Below are 20,073 nucleotides of genomic sequence, written 5' to 3' on the forward strand. Positions count from 1 at the left end.
AGGTTGTTTGTGTTCCAAAAAAGGCAGACACTACACTGTGCTTTGTAGCATATGGCATAAATTTAGCTGACATCAGAACACATCCCACGTGTCGAGTGGAGTGCCATCAACTTGTGCCATGCTAGTTCTGTCACATGTCATCATTTGGCGAGTAGGTATCACTCCCCACCAAAGCACTCTTATGCTGGATGTAAATATCTGTCAGTGTCTTCATTGAAAACAGTTTCTGTAAGCTCTTGGAAGGCTCTTGCACTTTTTTTTTAATAAGCTTTGTTTGTGCTTTGAACTTAATATTATAGCAGATTATTAATTTCTTCTGAATCTTGACTCCTCTTATCCTGAGAGTTGCTTTCTCAAACTGCTTGTTTGTGTGCTTTCTCTTTTGGTTCCTGTAGATACATTTTTGCCTTTAAATATGTTTGAGGACTGCCCAAGATGCACAGGAGATTTGGTGTGCAGAGACTTAGAAAGGAAAGTTTCCTTTCCATGCTGTATTACTGCAGACATGTTACTAACACACGTTAGTCTGAGTAGTTAATTCTTGAAGAGCTGTTAAAATAGCACCTCTTTTTCCAAAATGAACATTTACAATCTTTTTTAATATTTAAAAATTAGAGAAAAATGCCTGTGTTGCCTTTTTCTCCTTTTTAGCCTTTGAGTGATTCATAAGAAGAACTGATTTTGAGGTAGCTCTGTGTCAAGCCAGCTGTTATACTAAACCTGGCATTCTTTCCCGGGTACTGCTAATTAACAAATGCACAAAGTACATTTTGGAGCATGAAGGAACACCTCTGTAGATGCCTGTACTCTGTCTACATGTTACTGCACCAGAGTTGGCAGGCTGGACCCTGTCCAGAAACACTGTGGGAGTTACTCATGGAGATCCAACAAAACTTTCTGGCTCTCAGAGCTACATATGAAAAACTTCATGTGACTGCACACGTGTGATACGGGTCATAAAACTGGGAGTGGGGAGCTCCAGCTGCAGCTCAGCTGGGAGATGTTGGTGGCTCCAGAGGTCCCATTGGAGGATGGGGCTGAGCTAAGCAGGGGCTGCCACCTCCTAGGTGACCTGTCAGTGTCACCCTCCCTAGCCTCAGGGGGTTGGGTCTTCATCTGATGGAAGCTCTTGGCACTGCCCAGGCCAGCAGATCATGGAACCACCCTTCAAGGGCTGCACTTGCTTCCCTTTGAATGTCACTGCCCACTCTGGTGTAGTGGTTCCCTTGCAGTGATGTTGTTGGCAACTCAGAGGTGTGCTTTATAAATAAATAATAATAACAGGATACTCTCAGACACAAAAAAGGTCTTTTGGAATCACTTGTTTTTATTTTTTTGCAGCTTCCCACTGCTGCTAGAAACTGGTGTTTCTTTTCAGGTCTTATCTTATTCTCTCTCCTACTGTTTCTTATGGAAAATGCTCTCTATGGGGATTTCTTACTGTGTAAGTTTATTCTTTCTTGTCAGATGAGTAGTGGATTTTTTCTGATCTCTGGTTTCTTATCTGTACTTCTTTGGTCATAAGTGATTCTCTCTGCCAAGTTTTGTTTTGTTTTAATGAGCTGAGTGCAAATGTGACTTTACTTCCCAGCCTAGCAAGGACCTAAATCATGTGAGCAGTGATAGCAGAAAAGCTCATGATTTGGGTGTCATCTTGAAGAAGAGCCTTAGCAGCCTTCAAATCCCCCAGTGCTAACTTCACCAAGCAAGGCAGGTTTGGCTGGACCCAGCCAGAAAAGGAGCAAAGTAATTTGATTTCATATACTGATTTCATTTTCGAAAGTATTCTCACAAACAAGAAGCCTGCTGGGAGTTTGTGTCCTATCCTCTGGTTGTGTGTGTGTTTTTTTAAATGGAGACCATGTGGGAAAGGGTACTTTCTCCTACTGGGTGGTCCTATAATCTCTCAGCTCCTCTAGCATGTGACAGATCCTGTAGTAAGAGTTAAAGGTTTTGGAAACACTTTGTTTTATTTGATGGAAGTGGATTTACAGAGTTGTGGAACACTCTTTAGCCTCTTGCCTTCAGATATAAAATGTCAGCAGAAATATGTGGAAAGTCTTTTTAGGAGCCCTTTAGTATGCAGTGAATTTTATGCACTGTATTTTTTTATTTTCTGGGGGGGATTTTTTATTGCTTTATGTTCCTTTCCTCTGTATGGATGGCTCAGGAATTTGAACAGCATGGAACATCTCCTTGTGCCCATCATTCTGACTTATTTTACGCCTCCATTCTGAGGTTTGCATTTTGACACTCTTTGCCTTTACTGCCTGATTTCTTACCTGTGAGGAACTGAAAACCCTTAAACAGAGGAAGTTTTCCTCCTCCCACCATGGCTGCTGGGATTGCAGCTTCGTTTGCTGGGAGGAGATGGGCTGTGAAGTTCACTGTTGGTCCGGAGTGCATGGACAAAGTCCCTGAAGGGGCTTTATTCTCTTAATTAGCACAGGCTGAAGGCTGTGTCAGCTTTTCTGGGCTGCTACTGTCCTGTGCTGGTCTGATTCTAGAGATGTGAGAACCCCTGCCACAGTCAGGCCTTTGTTAGCTCAGACATAACTGAAGAGTTATGAGGCAGGACCATGTGAGAAGAAAATCATGACTCAGACCAAGATAAATCCTCAGTGAGGATAAACCAGAGATTGAAAGTGGTGCTTGAAAGCTAAGATTCCACACTACTGTTAAAACTAAATTTAAAAGAAAGAAAGAAAGAAGTAACTTGCTTAATTGGAGGGATGTTCTGCTATCTCTCCTTCTGCTTGTCAGAAGCAATTACTTGTGGATGATGAGCATGGGAAAGAGACAGTGGGAGCTTTTTTCTTTATGTTCTCTCTGAGGACACGTTTTATCTGTGTAGGAATAAAGTGCAAGCTGAAGCTATCACAAAGTGAAGGATGTGAGCAGAGATTGCAAAGTCAGTGAATAGATGGGCTTTGAATGACAGCAAGGTTTTACAGCAGGGCAAAGAGACATGGAACACATCGACTAAGGGAGGGCAGGATTTTCACATGACAGGGTTTTTTTGTTCATGTTTTTATTACCATGAATTCCCATAGCTGTATTTAAAATTAGTTATTTGTTGTGTGGATACAATCAGTCCTGACATCTGCCTGTGCTGGATTCTGTGCTAAGACAAGCAGAGCAGGGGAAAGTGCAGCAAATAGCTGACATTGATGCAATGAGATCTGTGTACTGTGATAGCACATGCAACTGGGCAATGAAACACCACCTTATTTTTTCTGAGTTTTGGATTTTGTGGTGTGTCTGTGTTTTTGGAAATAGAAGTCCCTTTTCTCTGAGCTAGACCAGAGGATTTTAATTTTCCCTATTGAGTGATTCTAATAAACTGCAGTAGACATTTGTCTTTTTCAGCACGTAAGGGTTTTTCACTGTTTTCTTCCTTTACTAGTGAATGCTGAAATAAAACCTGTCCTTTCTCAGTCAAGTCACAAGATTTGGAAAAGACATTTTTTTTCAGAATTAATTCTGAGGTTATCTTGTATTTTGTGCAATGCTGATAGCCTTTAGAAATATGTAGATGTTTTTATTCCATTTTAATCTTAGTTCTCATCTCTTGTAAGGCTGAAATAAATAATTTGGTTTATAGCAGTCCAACTGCTGCTATCCTGGTGGCTGGGCAGTCAGATCACTTCATTGGATATGTTTGGTGTAATAGTCTACTTACACACCATATTTTGCAAATCTTGACAAATTTTAAAGGTGGTGGAAGGCACTTGCAGCTGGAGCACAAAGCTTTTGCCACCCTTCAGCAGATCAGTGCTCCAAGCAACACAGGATCCCCTCACTGAGGTACAGCTCCAACAGATCTACTGCTGGCCAGTTGTAAAATAAAAACCACTGGACAACACGTCCTGGGATAATTACAGACTGTTCAGCCCTTGAGGGAAAGGATCTCCTGTGCAGTAACTTTATCCCATTCTTGTGAAGTACAATTATCATCTCCATTTGTGCATTCCTCAGTGCAGTTCCTTGCTCAGCAGAAATACAGTACTTCTTTGACAATTTGAGCACATTTAAGCACATTATCCCCATAAATGTATTGCTGGGTTTTCTGCTTCATCTGAATTTCACTAAATGCCATCTGCAATTTTGTGTTAAAATTCCACTTGCAGGTTATTCCTGGATTACACATTTTGTGCATCCTTTGAAATAGCCAGGCCAATGGAAGCACATGAACAGAAATGTACCCAGAGTAGCCTTCAGGTGGGTTTTCCTGAGCACTGGGGGGTTTTCTCAGCAGCTGTAGAAGGATGGTAATTATGTCATTTTGAGATACTGTTGAATTGATTTTCTGTTTTCATTTTATAAAAACCAAATCACATTAATAAAGGGCCTTGCTCCCTGACACTGAGCTGCCAGTCCCTCAAGTAAACATAGAACGCTGAAAAACAGAAACTTACCTAATCATTTTAATGGAATCACTGATAAATGAGAGTCTGTATCAATAATAAATTTATGGGTCAAAGTAGAAAATGATTTAGTATTTAACAAATACATTGCTGAATATTTAAATGGTGTGTCTGCTAAAGAGCTTAGGCTAAGACACAGTCAGTAGAAAAATAATGGCACCAGTGCAGCTTCAGTTTTAATGTTTCATAGAATTTATGTATCTGTCACAAATAAAAATAGCAGTGATTTATTCTTTTGTGGCTGCTTCTATTAGGAGAACTCAATATATTTGTTTTTTCTGGCTATACCTGGACCTTTGGCTCCAGAGGACCCTAGAAGGGGGAAAGCCCATTTTGAAAGAGAAATATTGTATGTAATTATCTATATTGCTGTATATGATTTCGTGCTTTTGATAGGAACAATGACACTTAACACTTACATGATCTTGTTATGCACAGATGTCTGGTTTTACTCATCTTTGAGATAAGTATTTTTATTTTATAAAGTGTAGGTGTATCCTCAACTTATTTATTTGAAGTATATATTCTTGAGTCATTGGCATTCCAGAACATTTTTTAATAATTGAAATGTAACATTTTTATAACTGACAACTCACTGCTGTAGAAAACTTTTTGCTGTCACAAAAAAAGTGGTGCTGTGCCTATTTTGGGAGTGCCTGCAGCTGGAGGTGAGTGGCCAGCTGAGGTAATGCCACAGTTCAGGAGGGCTGAAGCAATGATCTAACAAGCAAATGCTGAAATATTAAAACCTGAGCCTGTGTTGGGCTCTGCACTGGCAATTCTAGTCCATGCTTGTACTTACATTTATTAAGAGAAGTCTGTGAAAGGAGAGAGGAGAGGGTAGGGCTGGAATTTGCCTTTTTTTCCACTATGATGGTTTTTTTTACCATCTGTATTGGAATTTTAGTCAAAATTCTGTCACCTTGCAGTCCTGTCCATTTTCTTGTCTTACTTAATTATAAGTGTCTTAACAAAGGAAGATCCTCGAATTTAACAGATTATTCTTGAACCTTCACAAATCAAAATGAACATGCTACATTAATTTCCTAGTGCAAATCTAATTCCTCAGCTGAAACACTACTAATTAAATATGACCTAAAGAAACAGCTTTATATGAGCTTCTGAGTGATTTTTGGATTCATAATTGCAAAAATATTTGTAATGTTCCATAGTCACTTTTAACATATCAGCAGCAATTTCATTCTTCTCTTTCATCTATATTACTGTATTTTATACCCTGACCTTTTGCTCATCCTTTGCCTTTCTGAACCTACATGAGCTATTCCAAGCATGCTACAAAGTATTTAACACCCTTCAGTATTGTCTTTCACAACAGCACTACCATGCTAAACTTTGTTGAAGCAGATGAGTGGTTTTGTTCACTGCTTAACCAGATGCTTTCTATCCGAGCTGCTTGTGAGAAAACAATATACTTCTTTTTCGTATTTCTTTTTTTTTTCCTTTGTAGGAACAGACAAGTAACATATTCAGGTTCTGCCCAAAAATAGTAATGGATCAGGAACAGCGATAGCCTGTTTCTGAAAATAATCCTGCCATACCCAAATTAACAGATACCCCATCGTGGACATTAGTATAAATTCACAAAGTGCCCATTTTCATCAATACTCTTTTAAAATTAAATTTCTACTTATTTGTTTTTTTACATATTTGTGAATATTCTCCCCGCTGTCTGAGGAGCTCACTTACAACCTGGTCATTACAATACCTGTATCCTTTTTGGGGATGATGATATTTATGATTACAGATTTCTTAAATTCACAGGGTCCCAATCCTTCCATTACACAGGTTGTGTTATCACTTGTTTCATTTACTCAGCCCATGTTAAAATTGCCTAACATTATTTCTGACTATGCCCTAAAAGCCTGCAGATGTTTTCCCAGTCTGCCTGTAATAGTTATAGCTGATTCCTTTGCTCTGTAAACAGCAAGCAATGTGGGGTAAATTAATCCTACAAAATGCCTTAATTGTGAAAATCATCAGCCTCTTTGGCTGCCTGAGGTGGTGTGTGAGTGGAGGAAGGCTGTTGCCATTTATCATTTTCTTGTCCTTGTTGCAGATTTATTTGCAAATAACCAAATGTACTGTCTTCAACTATTTCATCAAACACTACTTTTTCCAATAGTTACTGGCTGAAATATGAATACCTTAAATTCATGATATTTGGTGTCACAATGCCAGATGTTTTTGAGACCCAGTTTCCAGAGCTATACCTTACAGCTTCCTCTTCTTTTGGTGAAGTCTGTGGCTGTTCAGCTCACCTGAGAAATACCCAACCAAGGGTTTGCAAATGGTTAAAAAAGGCTGGCTCTAGACTCTCAAGTTTGAAATATGTCCCATCCCAGTGTTTACTTATTAAAATTCCTTCATGAATTGGCTCCAAATTTGAGGCTTAAAAACCTGTGGAATTTTTGGGTGCTTCATGTTAAACAAAATCTGGAATTCTGTGATCATTTCAGGTCAAAATTGTGATTATAATTTGAGTTGCTTTCTAAATTGTGTTCCAGGATATCATTGCTTGAAATTCATATTTTTAACAGTTGATGTAAACATAATCTGGGAAGGAAATCTGCAGAGGGTGAATGCATCTAGCTGAACACACCACCTTGGCTGTCAGGGGAGCTGTAAACCTTTTCCCACATCCAAGTCCCTTGCAGCTAGCACTCCTGTTTTATTTCTGTGGCATTTGTGTATTATTAAAAAATAAGCAATAATGCTGTATGAAACAGTCCTCTAAAGTATGCTGTTCTGCTGATTATCTTTTTTTCTTACATTCCACGTTGGACACAATAATGCCTTGTGTTTGCACAGTTGTGTAATTTTTGTTACACGCAATGAGAGTTTGTTTTCACAGGGGCTGTGTGTAAGAGCTCAGTCTGGATGTTTGTTATTGTCATGTTGGGCTCTAAGGGGCTGGTCTTGCAAGTGCTCTGCTTGCTCAGTGCCCTCCTCCCACGAAAGCCTTGCAGGATCTGTAGCCTACAAATATACAAGAGCTTAAACTAAGAAAAATAGCACTTTTTCACACAGGATATCATGATGTGCAGCTTATTTTTTCCTTTGGAATTAATGGATGAGTGAATGAACAGTTTTTTCATATTTAGAAAAGGAGATTGCAGTTTGCAATGAAGATGCCTTTGAGACATTTACGAGAGATGACACTTGCAGTAATGCAATTTACCTCCACGTTCTGGCAGTATCTTTATGTGAATAAGGGCAGGAGAATCAGGGGAGAGCAGTAACTACTTCAAAATCTGCCCAGGAGAAATACAGACTCTCTCCTCCACTGTTATGGGCTCCATCACTGCACCATGTGCATGCTTCAGGAGCGTTAGGAGATTCATTCAGGCAGCACCCCTGTCAGCTGGGGATGTCAGCTGCAGTTCGACCCCTTCCATGGATTGGAATGGAAAAGCACAGGAGTTCTCAAAGGTCAGAAAACAAAGTCTGTTGTGGAGCTGGGAACTGAGTTTTCAATGCTGAGGCAAATGTGTTGACCACTGTATTATTATATCCCATGAAATTTCATCTGCTTTCTGATTCACTGACCCAGTGATTCACTGGCCCAGTCAGTTTCTGTTTCTTAAATGGTGTTTTCATTTATTTCCTCAATGTATTGCTAACTGCTTATAAAATGGGAAAATAAGCTTGTTTATAGTCATTTGTTTACAACCTTTTTGTTTTTGTAATTTTTTGGATGTCAATAATGAACCCAGAGGTAATGCTAGAAACAACTTTAAGTGGAAATATTTTAATCTGTAATCCAAGCCTACATTATAGTAGAGTGTTCCCACATGGCTTCTGTGTGGTAAATAAGCACCTGTTCTGAGATGGTCTGAGTCCACATATGTGCTAATTTGCTTCATTTTTACAACTAAGTTTTTGTTAAAACTGAAATGATTTAGTGTTAAGCAGCTTATTTCTTTTTAAAATGAATTTCTTGCTGGGCTACATAGGATTAAGATCACCTTCAGTTGCAGGAATAAAATAATTTCCTGCTGCTAATATAGGTTCCTCTGGTAAATCTGGAGCCCTTAGGAAGGAGATGCCTTCACTGCAGCAGGTCTCTCGACTGAAGTACTGTAAACTGTCCCCATTAATGCCCTCCTCTAAAGGGAATTCAGGCTGTAGGGAATTGGGAAAATAAGGGAAAGGGGCAGAAGGGGGAGGTGGGGCTGCTTTGTTTTCTTTTCCATAGACATGTGAAACTTTGAGATTACATTTTTCCGTGTTTGGCAGTGGATGTGTGTGATTTGTGTGTCTGTGTGTGTGTGTTAACTCAGACTGGAAGACCCAGCCCTGCCTCTTACGTGTGGAGTCGATCCTCACCTCTCCAAGGGGATCGTGTGTCAGTTTTGGCACAGCACAGATGCAGTGGATTTTGGCAGCTGAGGCTGCCCCTTCCAAGCATTTTTATATAGGAAGAGGCGTGTGCTGGCCAGTTTCAGAATTCTAGCACTGCTTTAACTGTGAATTTCCAGAGGGTTTTCTATCCATTTGTCAGTTTGGATTTTCATTAAGTATATACACCCATGACAAATTAGCTGCCCTTCTCAGGGATATGTGAATATAAGAGGCATATAGGCTGACTTGGGAAAGCTCAAAGCTGGAGATCAGCTTTTTACCACGTTGCTCAGCATTTGGTAGTCCCTGAAAAATTCTCCTATGAAATGGTGAAGAGAATGATGGGTGAGGCCAAATATTTATCTTCCATTCAGCAGGAAAGTGCTTTTAGTCAATTTTGTCTATTCTTAGTCTTTCCATTCTCACTCCCATTCTTGTGGAGTTGACTGATACGAAGAAAAAGAAAAACCTGGAAAAATGTTTTCATTATAATTTGGAGGGCTTTCAGTTGACAGGTTTTTTTTAAAAATTGCTTTTTGAATTTTTGGCAGTGTTTAAGTTTGGGTGTTTTTATAATAATCGTTGGAAAGTTTTATGGAATGGGTCTTACATTCATAAACCAGAAAAAATCAAAAGGTGAGAAGTGAATCGTCCGAATTTTTTAAAGCTGGTTAGCAAATGTGTATGTAATGACATTGGTGTAAATGGCAAATAGATCTACACAAGTGCCAGTTAAATTCTGAATGGCCAAGACTCTAGAATATTAGCACTGCCCTCAACTCTTTGTCTAGGAAGCTGAAGGCTGAGTGCCCTTAAAATTTTTAACTTGGATTATTTAATTGTATTTATCCTATCTCAGACTTAATTAAACAGGTGATGAAAACCAAATTGTAAATAACATAGTTATGCCTTGTGTTGGAAAGAATAATGCTCAATGGTATTCATTCACATAAGTAGTGGGAAATGAATTCATGTATTTCCTACGTTTGAATAGCTTAATATATCAGTTGTGGTTCATCATTAAAATCATGGAAATGACAGTATGCTTTTAAAATCCTAAATGGCAAGATATGCTTTGATAGAATGAGGCCAACTCATAAAATCAAAAGGATAACATAATAAATAAAATTCCAGAAACCTGAGCATGTCTACTACAGCTTTGCCCTCCTTCTGACTGTGGTGTTGATGTTGGCAGGCAGTAGGCTGTGATCGACAACTTGGGAGCAATGCCAAGGAAGACAACTGTGGAATCTGTGCAGGAGATGGCTCAACATGCAGGCTTGTGAGGGGACAAGCTAAGGCACACATCTCACCAGAAAAAAGTAGGTTGCACATTGATCCTGTGGCAATTTATCCTTGACTGTGTTTCCTGCTCGTTTATTAGCATGCACATTGCAGTGACCTTTTAACTATATACTTGTTTGCAGTTTGACAAAGCTACTTAATTCTAAAGTCTGTGCTAGATTAGTCTGTTGAAATTCCATGAGGGATACCACACGTTAGGGTATAGCTAGGAAAGAATTTGAGATATGTGGGGTTTTTTTATAGAGCTACTCAATTCATTCTATCAGGAATAACCATCAAGATGCACATCTTATTTTAGAGGGTATCCTCATGTTGCAGTATATGTGATGCTGCAGCAATGTTTTTAAATCATGGAAACATCTTATAGATGGTTTTATGGAAATAGTGGCCTGTGCTTGAAAGTCCCTGGTTTTCAAATTAACTTTGATTTTTTTTTTTTTTTTCTTGTGGTGTCTGAAGACAGTTGAATTTCAGGGGCAGGTTACTAATTGTAGGGTACAAAAAACACAAAGTGAAAGGGACTGATACTTCCATGTCTTTTTTGTGTGCTTGGCTCAAATTTTGCAGTTCTTTCTCAAAATTAGCATCTTAGTGGGAGTAACTCTGTAGGTCTCAGTAGTATTGAAAATATAAAATACAAAAGAGGAAGGGTATTGGAATTAGACCCTTTCCTGGAGTCTGAAGAGTCTGGCTATTTTGATATGCAGGCAAGGTTTTCCATACAAGGACTCACCTCTGACACTGGTGCTCTCCACCCTCACAGATTGTGCCCCCTGGAATCTCAGAGCATATGTGTGTCCCATGTGTCTCACAGTCCCATGTGTTTATCATATGAATAGTTGCCTCACAGAATTTTTTCTTTTTCTGAACTCACAGTGTGTGTTTTTCACAAGCATTTATCCCATGGAGATGGGGCCTTTGGGGTTAATTACCTTCCTGCAAAGTCACAAGAAAGAGCAGTGCTCTTAAAGTCAGTGCTCAAAGTTCAAATGCAACCACTTTGGTTTTTTTAATGGATGAGGCAGCTGTCTCTGACAGCTGCCTGTATTTTAATACTGTTGTATTTCAGCCTGCAAAGATTTCACTTGTGCCCTGATTCTGAAAGAGCTTTGTGTATTGAATCATACTAAAATCTTATTGCAGTATATGTAACTATTCCCACGGGTTTTTTAATGCCACTGTTTGCAGTATGCTTCAGTTTGGATGAATCTTGGAGTAGTTTATTTCTTATCTCAATGCCTATTGCAGTGTGATGTCTTGAACTGCCCTGCAAGGGTGTTGGGTGCCACTGTGCAGGTGCATAATTTCTGTAATTCAATACACCTGTATAGAAAAGACAATCTAAATTTAAAAGTGTCTGGTTTTGTGGCAGCAACTTCTAAAGCCACAGGATAATTTTGCACAAATCAAAGAGCCTTTTTTACATATTAGATCATCTATCAGTGTTAGCCTTTGCCTTGCTTTGACTAGAGGTATTTTTTATTGATGGGAGAGTGTAGTTCAGCAATTCATAAAATTTTTCATCCTGAAAGACTGAGAAAATGTCTTGAATGTTTACAATGAGCTGAAAAAGTGGTTTTTTTTTATGGAGGGCCACTTTTTATTCCTTTGCCATATCAAATGCTCAGAGCTTCTGGTCAGCATAGAGCAAGCACTTGTCAAGCAGTGAAGATTGGAGAATATTTTTGTAGTGTCTCCAAGCTGTATTTGTTTTGTGTTTCTAGATATAGATATGCACAAAATAGCTCTTTCCCTTTCTGATGTGAAGGTCAGCTGGAGTTGAAGGGAATTGCATTTTCTGCTCCAGTTTTACAGCAACAGAGATTCTCCTGGAGAAGGATGATTCCTGGGGACACCATAGCTGGTTCCAAGGCAACCCAAAATAAACTTGTTGGATTGGTGATTCTGGTTGGATAGTTCATGATAAGTGAAATAAAAAGTTTTGCATTTAATTGCTGAGTAGGATGGAAGGGCAATAACAACAGAGTGGTAAAAGAGATCTGGTTTTGAAACTGTCATTTTGTGACAGAAAATATTAATCTCACTTGTGGTATTCTGGCTCAGGTAAGAGCTGACTACAGCTGACATCACTTGGTGGAAGGTCTCCTGTTACCTTGAAGGTTATCAAGAATGCCCATGGTTCATTGTTTCCTCTGTCCTAGCTCAGTGTCTCTTTAAGAGTCCTTTAAAATTAAAGGCTGAGAAATACTATTCTGAGGAAAGATGCCAGTTTTGCCAACTTTTGGGTTTATCTTGTGCTGCAGCAGGCTGGATGATATGAATGAATTACCACTGGCATAAGTAAATGGTACACACATTACTAAATTCAGAACTGGATGTTTTTCTTGGTATTGTGATGGTGCCAAAATCTTTTTTAGGGCAAGTTGTTCAACACTACTCAATGAATTCCATATAACTATCCTGTGTGTGAATGAAATGTGGAAATAAAGCCATCCTTTCTTTGTGGTAAAATATCAGTGAAGGGAGGCACATTATCTTCCAAGGAGTCATTTGGAAGCTTTCAGAACTAGTGTTGAGAAAATATCGACACATGACAGACATGTATTTAAGAGGGAGCCTAAGGCTGTGAGCAGGATGTAAATTTTACTGTTCAATGAAGCAAATTAAAGAACTGGAAGGAAAGTAAGAGCCAAAGATTTTAGTATAAAAAAAGAGGCATAAGGGAAAATAATAGTGCTTGGTTATCTTAGTCCTTACTTTAAAACAAAGACATTTAGGCACTGATAGCAAATGATTTCTCATGAAGGACTAATTTTGTTTTATAATTTTTTTTATATGTTTTTACACTGAATTAATGCCTTTGATCAGAAAGTTAAAGAGCACTGAAAGGGAGCTTACTGTTTTGCAAATATGAAATGAACAGTCATTTCAAAAGCTCTTTATTTTTTCCACTAACACTTAATTGCCTTTGAAAGACAAAGTAAGTTAAACTTCTGTCAGCAAGCCAGATTCCAACATTCTGGTAAAATGATTAAAGGTTTGACTAATGATATTCAAACAAAAAGTGTAATAGGTTGTAAAATGTACCATCCCATTGGGAACTGAGATATCATGGGCCTGATGTTTCTAGTACTATATGCATGGAACTCCCATTAACTCCACTGCACTCTGTGCACATGGAAAAATTGTGGGATTGGGCCCTCATATCTCCTTTCTGCACCATCGTTGGCAAGAAATGGTAGGAAAGTGTTCTGGTTCTGATACCAATGAAGAAGGAAAGATTCTGGTTCAATGGGGGGTGAAGTTGAAGGCACAAACTTGTCTTAATCTGGTTTTATTTGATTCCCAAACTGCAAGCTACTTGCTAGTTTTACCTTTTTTAATGTTTTGCTAAAGAGCTTCTTATAAAAGCTTTCACTGGCGATGGCTTTGTAACAGAATTTCCTTTTGTTGTGTCCTTTATTTCCTGTAGCACTCGTGTAATATACCATTGGTCACTTCTTTTCACTTGTCTGTATGTCATCATCCCCAAGCATGCCTAACCAAAAACCTAATTTCACTTTGGTCATTTATCTATCAGAGACCTTTGGCACAGCTCTGTCCTCTGTGTCATCAGCCAGCTCAACTTTGTGACAACTTCCTGCCTCACTTTTTTCCCCCCCTCTTTGAAATCAATATACATGGAGCTAGAAACCCCAGTTGTCGAGGTTTCCTGATACTTCACTTTATACGAAGGATTATTTGCCAAAATTCGACAGTTGTGTCAGAAACTTCTCATGCCAGGTGCTATGTATTTTGGAGAAAATTCAGCCAAAACAACTCAGCCTATTCCAAGGACACAGAGGAGAAAAACATGTTGTTTCCCACTGTCAAAACATTCTTGAAACATTTTCTTTAATATATCTTAACATCCCCCCATTGTTGGACTTGATCACAGATCAGGGATTTGAAATTTGGCAGGCAATGGTCTTCTGGTCATGGATAAGTCTTTTGCAAGGTCTGTGAACATCAACACATATTTTACTACAACCTTTACAAAAAACCCCAACCTTTTCCTTTAGTTTCTGTGGAATCTCCTTGGATGTTAACAGCTGAAATTTCTGAAAATTTATCCTTTTAAGTGTTCTCTAGCTTGTTGCAAGTCCTAGCTGCAAACAGATCATATGTGTGCAGCCTCCTTAGAATACATTAACATGTTACTCTTCCAGAAATAAGCTATTAAAATTTTTCCTTGAGGGTGCTCTTGCTTTCTGGTTCACTGCAGTGTGGAACCGGTGCCATGGGATGAACTCCATGATGCCTCCTACCTCACATTCAGGCATTCAGAAGAGATTTTGTGGAGTCCTTCCAGTCGTCTGAGCTTCAGACCTATGATGGGGAGTGATGAGACCATGTGAGAGGGAAAGATGAGATGAGCTGAGCAGAAAAATTTGTCGTTAGTTTGTGCAGTGGAGGAAAGGCAGACATGAGAAGGTGGGTGGAGGATGTAGGACTGGCTGTACAGACACACTGAGTCAAGGAAAAGAGGAAGAGAAGAAGACTGAGATTAGATAAGGAATCTGGGTGGGAGATGGAGTCAAAAACACGTGGAGAGGAAGGGGAAAAATCAACCATGTGTAGAGCCAGAGGAGGGAATTGGGACTGGTTTGGCAGGAAAACTGTGGAGAGGGATAGAATGCCAATGCACTAGCACCTCAGTGTGGATAAGGAGCATGTTTTTTGAAGCAAATTTCATCATGGCCCTAACATACTTTCATCAGTTCACATCACAGCGATTGATACTCTTGGAGAGTATAAAATGGAATTTTTTGATGAAGCTAAACCAGAAGATGTGTCCCAGAAAAGCACCTGATGTTCTCCACCAGCTACAGAATATACATTCCACGGGATCAGACTAGATTCAGTCCCAATGAGGCACCTGAAATTTTGTAGTGTGGATGCTGGGTCTTCAGCACCAACTGTTTCAGCCTCGACGTCCCTTTAGTTTGGTTGGTTTCCTTGGGGCTGTTATTGGTAGTATGAAGCCTCCTTCTTTACTTTCATGGCCTCTTTTCTCTTGAAGAAATTTCTTTGTAAGAACACTGGCTCTTTCACTACTTACTTTGCACTGCATTTCCTGAAGATCCATTTTCTTGAGGGGCTGCTTGCTGTATGTCTTTTATGTTTTCTCCAGTGCATGTGTTTGGCTTTGCACAGACTGCTTTCATTAGGCAGGTCAGCACTAAGCCCAGCAGCAGTGTCTTCTGAAATTATGCCTGATGCCAGAGTGGATGAGGGAAGCCACTGCAGTAAGACTCCAAGTACTTTGAGATTTTTAGCTCTTGTGTTCTGTAGTTGTTCCTGGATTATCATTTGTACTTTGGGAGCACAAAGGCCTTCGATCAGAACCAGGGAACCAGCAAATAAGTTCTGAGCAAATACACAGAAAGAAACACTTTTTTATAGACCTGAAATAAACCCTCTGGCCTGCTATAAGAGGAGAGAGGGAAAAAATCCCAACTGGCCCATATGTGAAGCAGTAAATGGGTCCACCATGGCCCACATGGAAAAATAAATAAAACCTGCTGAATTGGATTGAGTTTAGGAATGTGGCTCCTTTATTTTGATCCTGGGGATTAGCTCCCAGTCTTACCATAGCAGGGAGTCTGATCTTGCTCTCATTGAGATCCAAAATCTAAATCCACATTAACACCATAGAAACAGGATCAAACCTTGCCATCTTAAGTAAAAGCAATCCGGGAGCTTAATCAGCAAGTGCTGTGTGTAGTGTGTGCACACATTTGCTGAGAGAGTCCCTGGGTGAGAGTGGAGGCAGATGGCTCATGTGCTTTTTGGGAATCCCTGCCCTAGAAGCAGTGTTAGGACAGAGAGACAATATCTCACCTGTTTCTCAGTTTTTAAGGTGAGCCTTAATCTGAGCTCAGATGTTAGACTCTAGTGCTTCTGCATGTTCCAGATGATTTTGAGGGTATTTGTTTTCAGCTTTAGACAAAGGTCAGCAAGTAACTTTCAAAGAGACAGAAATACTGTAAGGGGGGGAAAAAAGGTAATCAAAAATTCTTAGTATAGATTTCAGGGCAGCAATTTCCCCTTATGCTTTCATGAGAGTTCACCGTTTTAACAGTGTGGATACTACTGATTTAATGGGAAATGTACAGCATAACCATTTAAAAGGGGTTTACAGAGCCTTGTGTTTCTTTAAGAATATGAATTACATTCAGCTGAGAACTGGAGACCTTTGGAATATTTAGTTTTGGATGCCAGACCTGGCCAAACATAACTATTGTTTCAAAGCTGTCCGGAGGAGGAGGAGGAGGAATCCCTTATGGTCAGTTCTGTCCCATTTCTTCCAAACCCTCATCTCTGTTCAGAAAAATCTCACATGTATTTTTTCCTATAATTTACTTCATCTTAAGGAAAGACTGCCCTAGGTCATAACTATCTCAGTCAGGTTACAAAACTCTCCTGCTGTCAGACTTCTTGACAGGTCTGTGGGCTGCAGAGGTTGACTGCTGCTGTGGTGGTGAGCTTAGTCATCTCTAATGCAAATAAAACACGTTCTGGTAATATTGTCTCTGCCGCGGAGAAACACCAAATTTAGCACCCCCGTGAGGATTTTGGACCATATCAGAGAGTGCTTCGGTGAGGGTGGAATGTCTGTAGTACTGCTGAAGGAATGTGAAGCATCCTGAAAAGGGATCAGCAGGGTCTGCCGGGGGAGCGGAGCTGCCTGTGGGGAGGTGCAGGAAGCACAGCAGGACGGCCCTGGCTGTTCCCGAGAGGAGAGCCCTGCACATGTGTGCACATCTGCAAACCTGGGCTGTGCCTGTGGAGCACGGGCTGCCCTTGGTCCCCCTTCAGAGCAGCAGTTCCCGTATTCTGAACTGGTCCTAATCCGACTTGGACTCGAGGTTTTGTGCTGTGACTGATGGTTGTTATCAGGATGGGATACAATTCCCAGCCAAGTAAGGATGGACGGGCCCCTCAAACCTGCTTTCTCTCAAATACTGTTGAGCACATGTGAATTCAGTAGTTATTTCCTTACTTTAGAGATACACACACCCACTACCTCCTGGCTATCTTTAGCAATTCCTCTGATGAAAAACCAAGATGCAAAAAGATATTAAGTGTTCAGTAGTTAATGTTTTTTCCAGGACTCCTTAGCTGTATTATTGTTTTACTGTAGTATTTTTCACTCTGGTGGAATACCCAAGTATGAAATTAATAAAGCTCACATTTTATTACATCCAAAATAAATTGTTATATTTAAATGTCCTTCCTAGAAATTGACGATATAAAAACTGTAACATAAGAAGGTGTTTATTTCAGAAAAAATAATTGCAGTATTTGCTTGAAGTATTCTGAACATTTGGCAGGAAATCGTGCTTATGCTAAGGAGATGTAAACCAGAAGCTGATAATTTAGCATCTACTATAAAGGGGTCTGGTTTGAAGTGGAAAGAAACATTTTTCAGCTATTTTTCAGTTAAAACTAAACTCAGCTATTCTTCCTCTAAACATTTTATGAGTAATTCTGGAGCCAGTGCATCACTGACCTTCAACACACATTACTTTTTGAATCTGCCAAAAGGAACTTCCTCTGCACAGCCACTGAAGTTACAGTAGTTCCATCCCCAAGCAGAGCACCTTGTGCAGGGGGTACCTGCAGTGGGCACACGTGGCAGGTCCTGCCTCACAGAGGATGTGCACTTGGGCCGTGATGGAAGTGGGTGACTGCACATTGATGCTGTCCTCCTTGGATGCTTCTCTCTTCCTTTTGTGGGTGTCCCTGTGGATGCCCTTTTCTGAGAGCACTGCTTTTTGCTGCTGTGAGGGTCTCTAGTCTGTTGCTTTGACTGGTAACCCACTTTGCCCGGGCAAATCACAGGCTTCCTACACTTGAAATGAAAAGTAATAACTTTCTGCCTTTGTAAAATGCACTGAAGTAAGTGTGTTGCACATTTATATATGAAGAGGCCTTTCAGGAAGCCAAAAGCTGTTTTGTATTGACATGTCCTGTTGGGGACTGGTTGGGTTTATAGTTCATTTTAAATTGAGCCTCTTACTGGAAGAAATGATCTTATATGGTAAGTTAGATGCAGACACTTATAACATATACCTTATAGCTATTATATATTTGCTCTTAACTGGTCTGTAATTGGTTAAGGGTTAGTGTTAAGTAGATGATTTATTTCCTGTAAGTCCTGCCACTTATTAAAGTTGTGACCTGCAGCAGGAAATGAGGTGTGGGCAAAATGAGACTGAACAGCTGCAGATTTTTGTAAGGGGGAAGGACTACTTAGCAGATTCCTTATGTCAATTCAGTGATTAGGAAATAAAACTAGGACAACAGAGTGTAAATATGTTCCTAATACACTACTGACATTTCAGTTCTTATTGTTAATAGCAAATTATTTTCCAAAAGCAAGCAAGATTTACAGGTCTATTCGTAGAACAGTTGCATGACATAGCAAACAGACTCAGTACACTGTACTTAATAAAATAACATATTATTTTTAATAGAAAAATTGTGAAAGCTGTGAAATATTTTCTTAGACATATTTGACAGTTTTCAGTCTAATTGTGTGATGTACAAATTCCCTGATGAAAGATAACTTCTAAAACAGTTGTTGAATTTTCCTAGGGGAAGAAACTGTGATTGCTGTGCCACATGGGAGTCGCAGTGTGAGAATTACCCTGAAAGGACCAGCACACCTTGGTATGACTGAGCTGTTTTATTTATTTATACATAGGCAGAAGATAAAAACAGAACCTTGTATCTGAACTCATCCAAACTTTGGTAATATGGGTAAGGTCATGACCTTGCTGCCTTGATTCCTCTTCCCATCTTTAATACCCAGCCTGGAGATAGTCCTAGAGAACACTGAAAAGTCTGCTTGGTAAAAAGAAATAGAACACACAGTGGTGCTTTCTATTCTTCTATATAAACCAATATAAGGTGTCTCAAATACAGTGCACTCTTAAACAACATGAAAAAATACAATACTTCCAGAGGATTATGTGTGGGATCAATAACCCTTGATAACTCAGCACCAGATTTCTGTTGAAGCCTCTGACTAGTTGATCTAGGTACAAATGAAGTAGGGTGAACAGCTACAGAGTTCCTGTTTCCTTGTCATTCTTTTGGCACCAATGAGGAACAGTTTGCTTTTCTGTCAGACAGTTGGTTTCCAATATTTTCTTATAAGGCTGATGGCAGTGTTTATGGCAATTTCTTTGTCCATAGGCCTAGTTTGCATAAAGAATTAATGGTTTCAGTGGTGAGTGGTGCTGCCATACCAGGCAACGAAATAAACTATTCACTGAACTTTGAACAATTTTTTTATTTGTAGAAGTGGCAGATGTAGTCTGGATCATATAAATAAAAAGAACTTCAGCTCTGAGATATGTAAACAGGAGTAAAAAATGCATTTTGTTTGAAAACTGCCCATCAGTTTGTTTGCTTTCAGAAATATATTGTCACGTTCTTTCAAAGGAAAAAACTGAAATAAAACTCCCACCTCAGAACAGCTCCAGAGTGACAATGACTTCTAGATATCCCATTGATACAAAAAAATGTACAAAGCTGAGCTTACATTGAAATAAATAATATTCCTTTAAAACTGTTGCAGGGGATGTGTGAAGGAGTGATACTGACCAGTTCAGGTCAGGACTCTTGGACTTCCTTAAGTAGTTCTGCAGAAGGAAGTTGTTGTTTCAGCTTTGTATGAGGAAAAAGTACTAGATTGAGTGGCTCCTGGGGGATTTCTGGAAAGCTCCTGAGGAATGCAGCAGCAACTCAGTAACTAAGTACAGAGTGCTCCTGGCTTCCTACCCAGGGTGGTTCCGTAAAGAAGCTGTGGCTTGGCATTACCTTTGTTAGTTCACTCTCTGGCTGGATGAGAATTGTGAAATGTTCCTTTAACCACTTCCACCAGCACATCTGTTTGCAAATCTGTGAGGATTTAGACATTTTTTTACCTAAAATTAAAATTGCAGAGGTGAAAAACAACTGAGAG

At 39.6% G+C, this 20,073-nt stretch overlaps 1 protein-coding gene across 8 annotated transcripts in view; it reads left to right on the forward strand.

Annotated features, from left to right (window-relative positions):
- ADAMTSL3 (ADAMTS like 3) overlaps positions 1–20,073 on the forward strand; it is a 180,353-nt gene that overhangs the window by 96,739 nt on the left and 63,541 nt on the right. For all 8 annotated transcript variants that reach the window (XM_069025491.1, XM_069025495.1, XM_069025493.1 and 5 more), the window contains 2 exons: positions 9,985–10,111; positions 18,699–18,773. In XM_069025491.1, the coding sequence (XP_068881592.1) occupies positions 9,985–10,111; positions 18,699–18,773 (202 nt within the window). The remainder of the gene's footprint in view (positions 1–9,984; positions 10,112–18,698; positions 18,774–20,073) is intronic.

Source organism: Aphelocoma coerulescens, chromosome 10, assembly GCF_041296385.1.
Source record: "Aphelocoma coerulescens isolate FSJ_1873_10779 chromosome 10, UR_Acoe_1.0, whole genome shotgun sequence".
Taxonomy (NCBI): domain Eukaryota; kingdom Metazoa; phylum Chordata; class Aves; order Passeriformes; family Corvidae; genus Aphelocoma; species Aphelocoma coerulescens.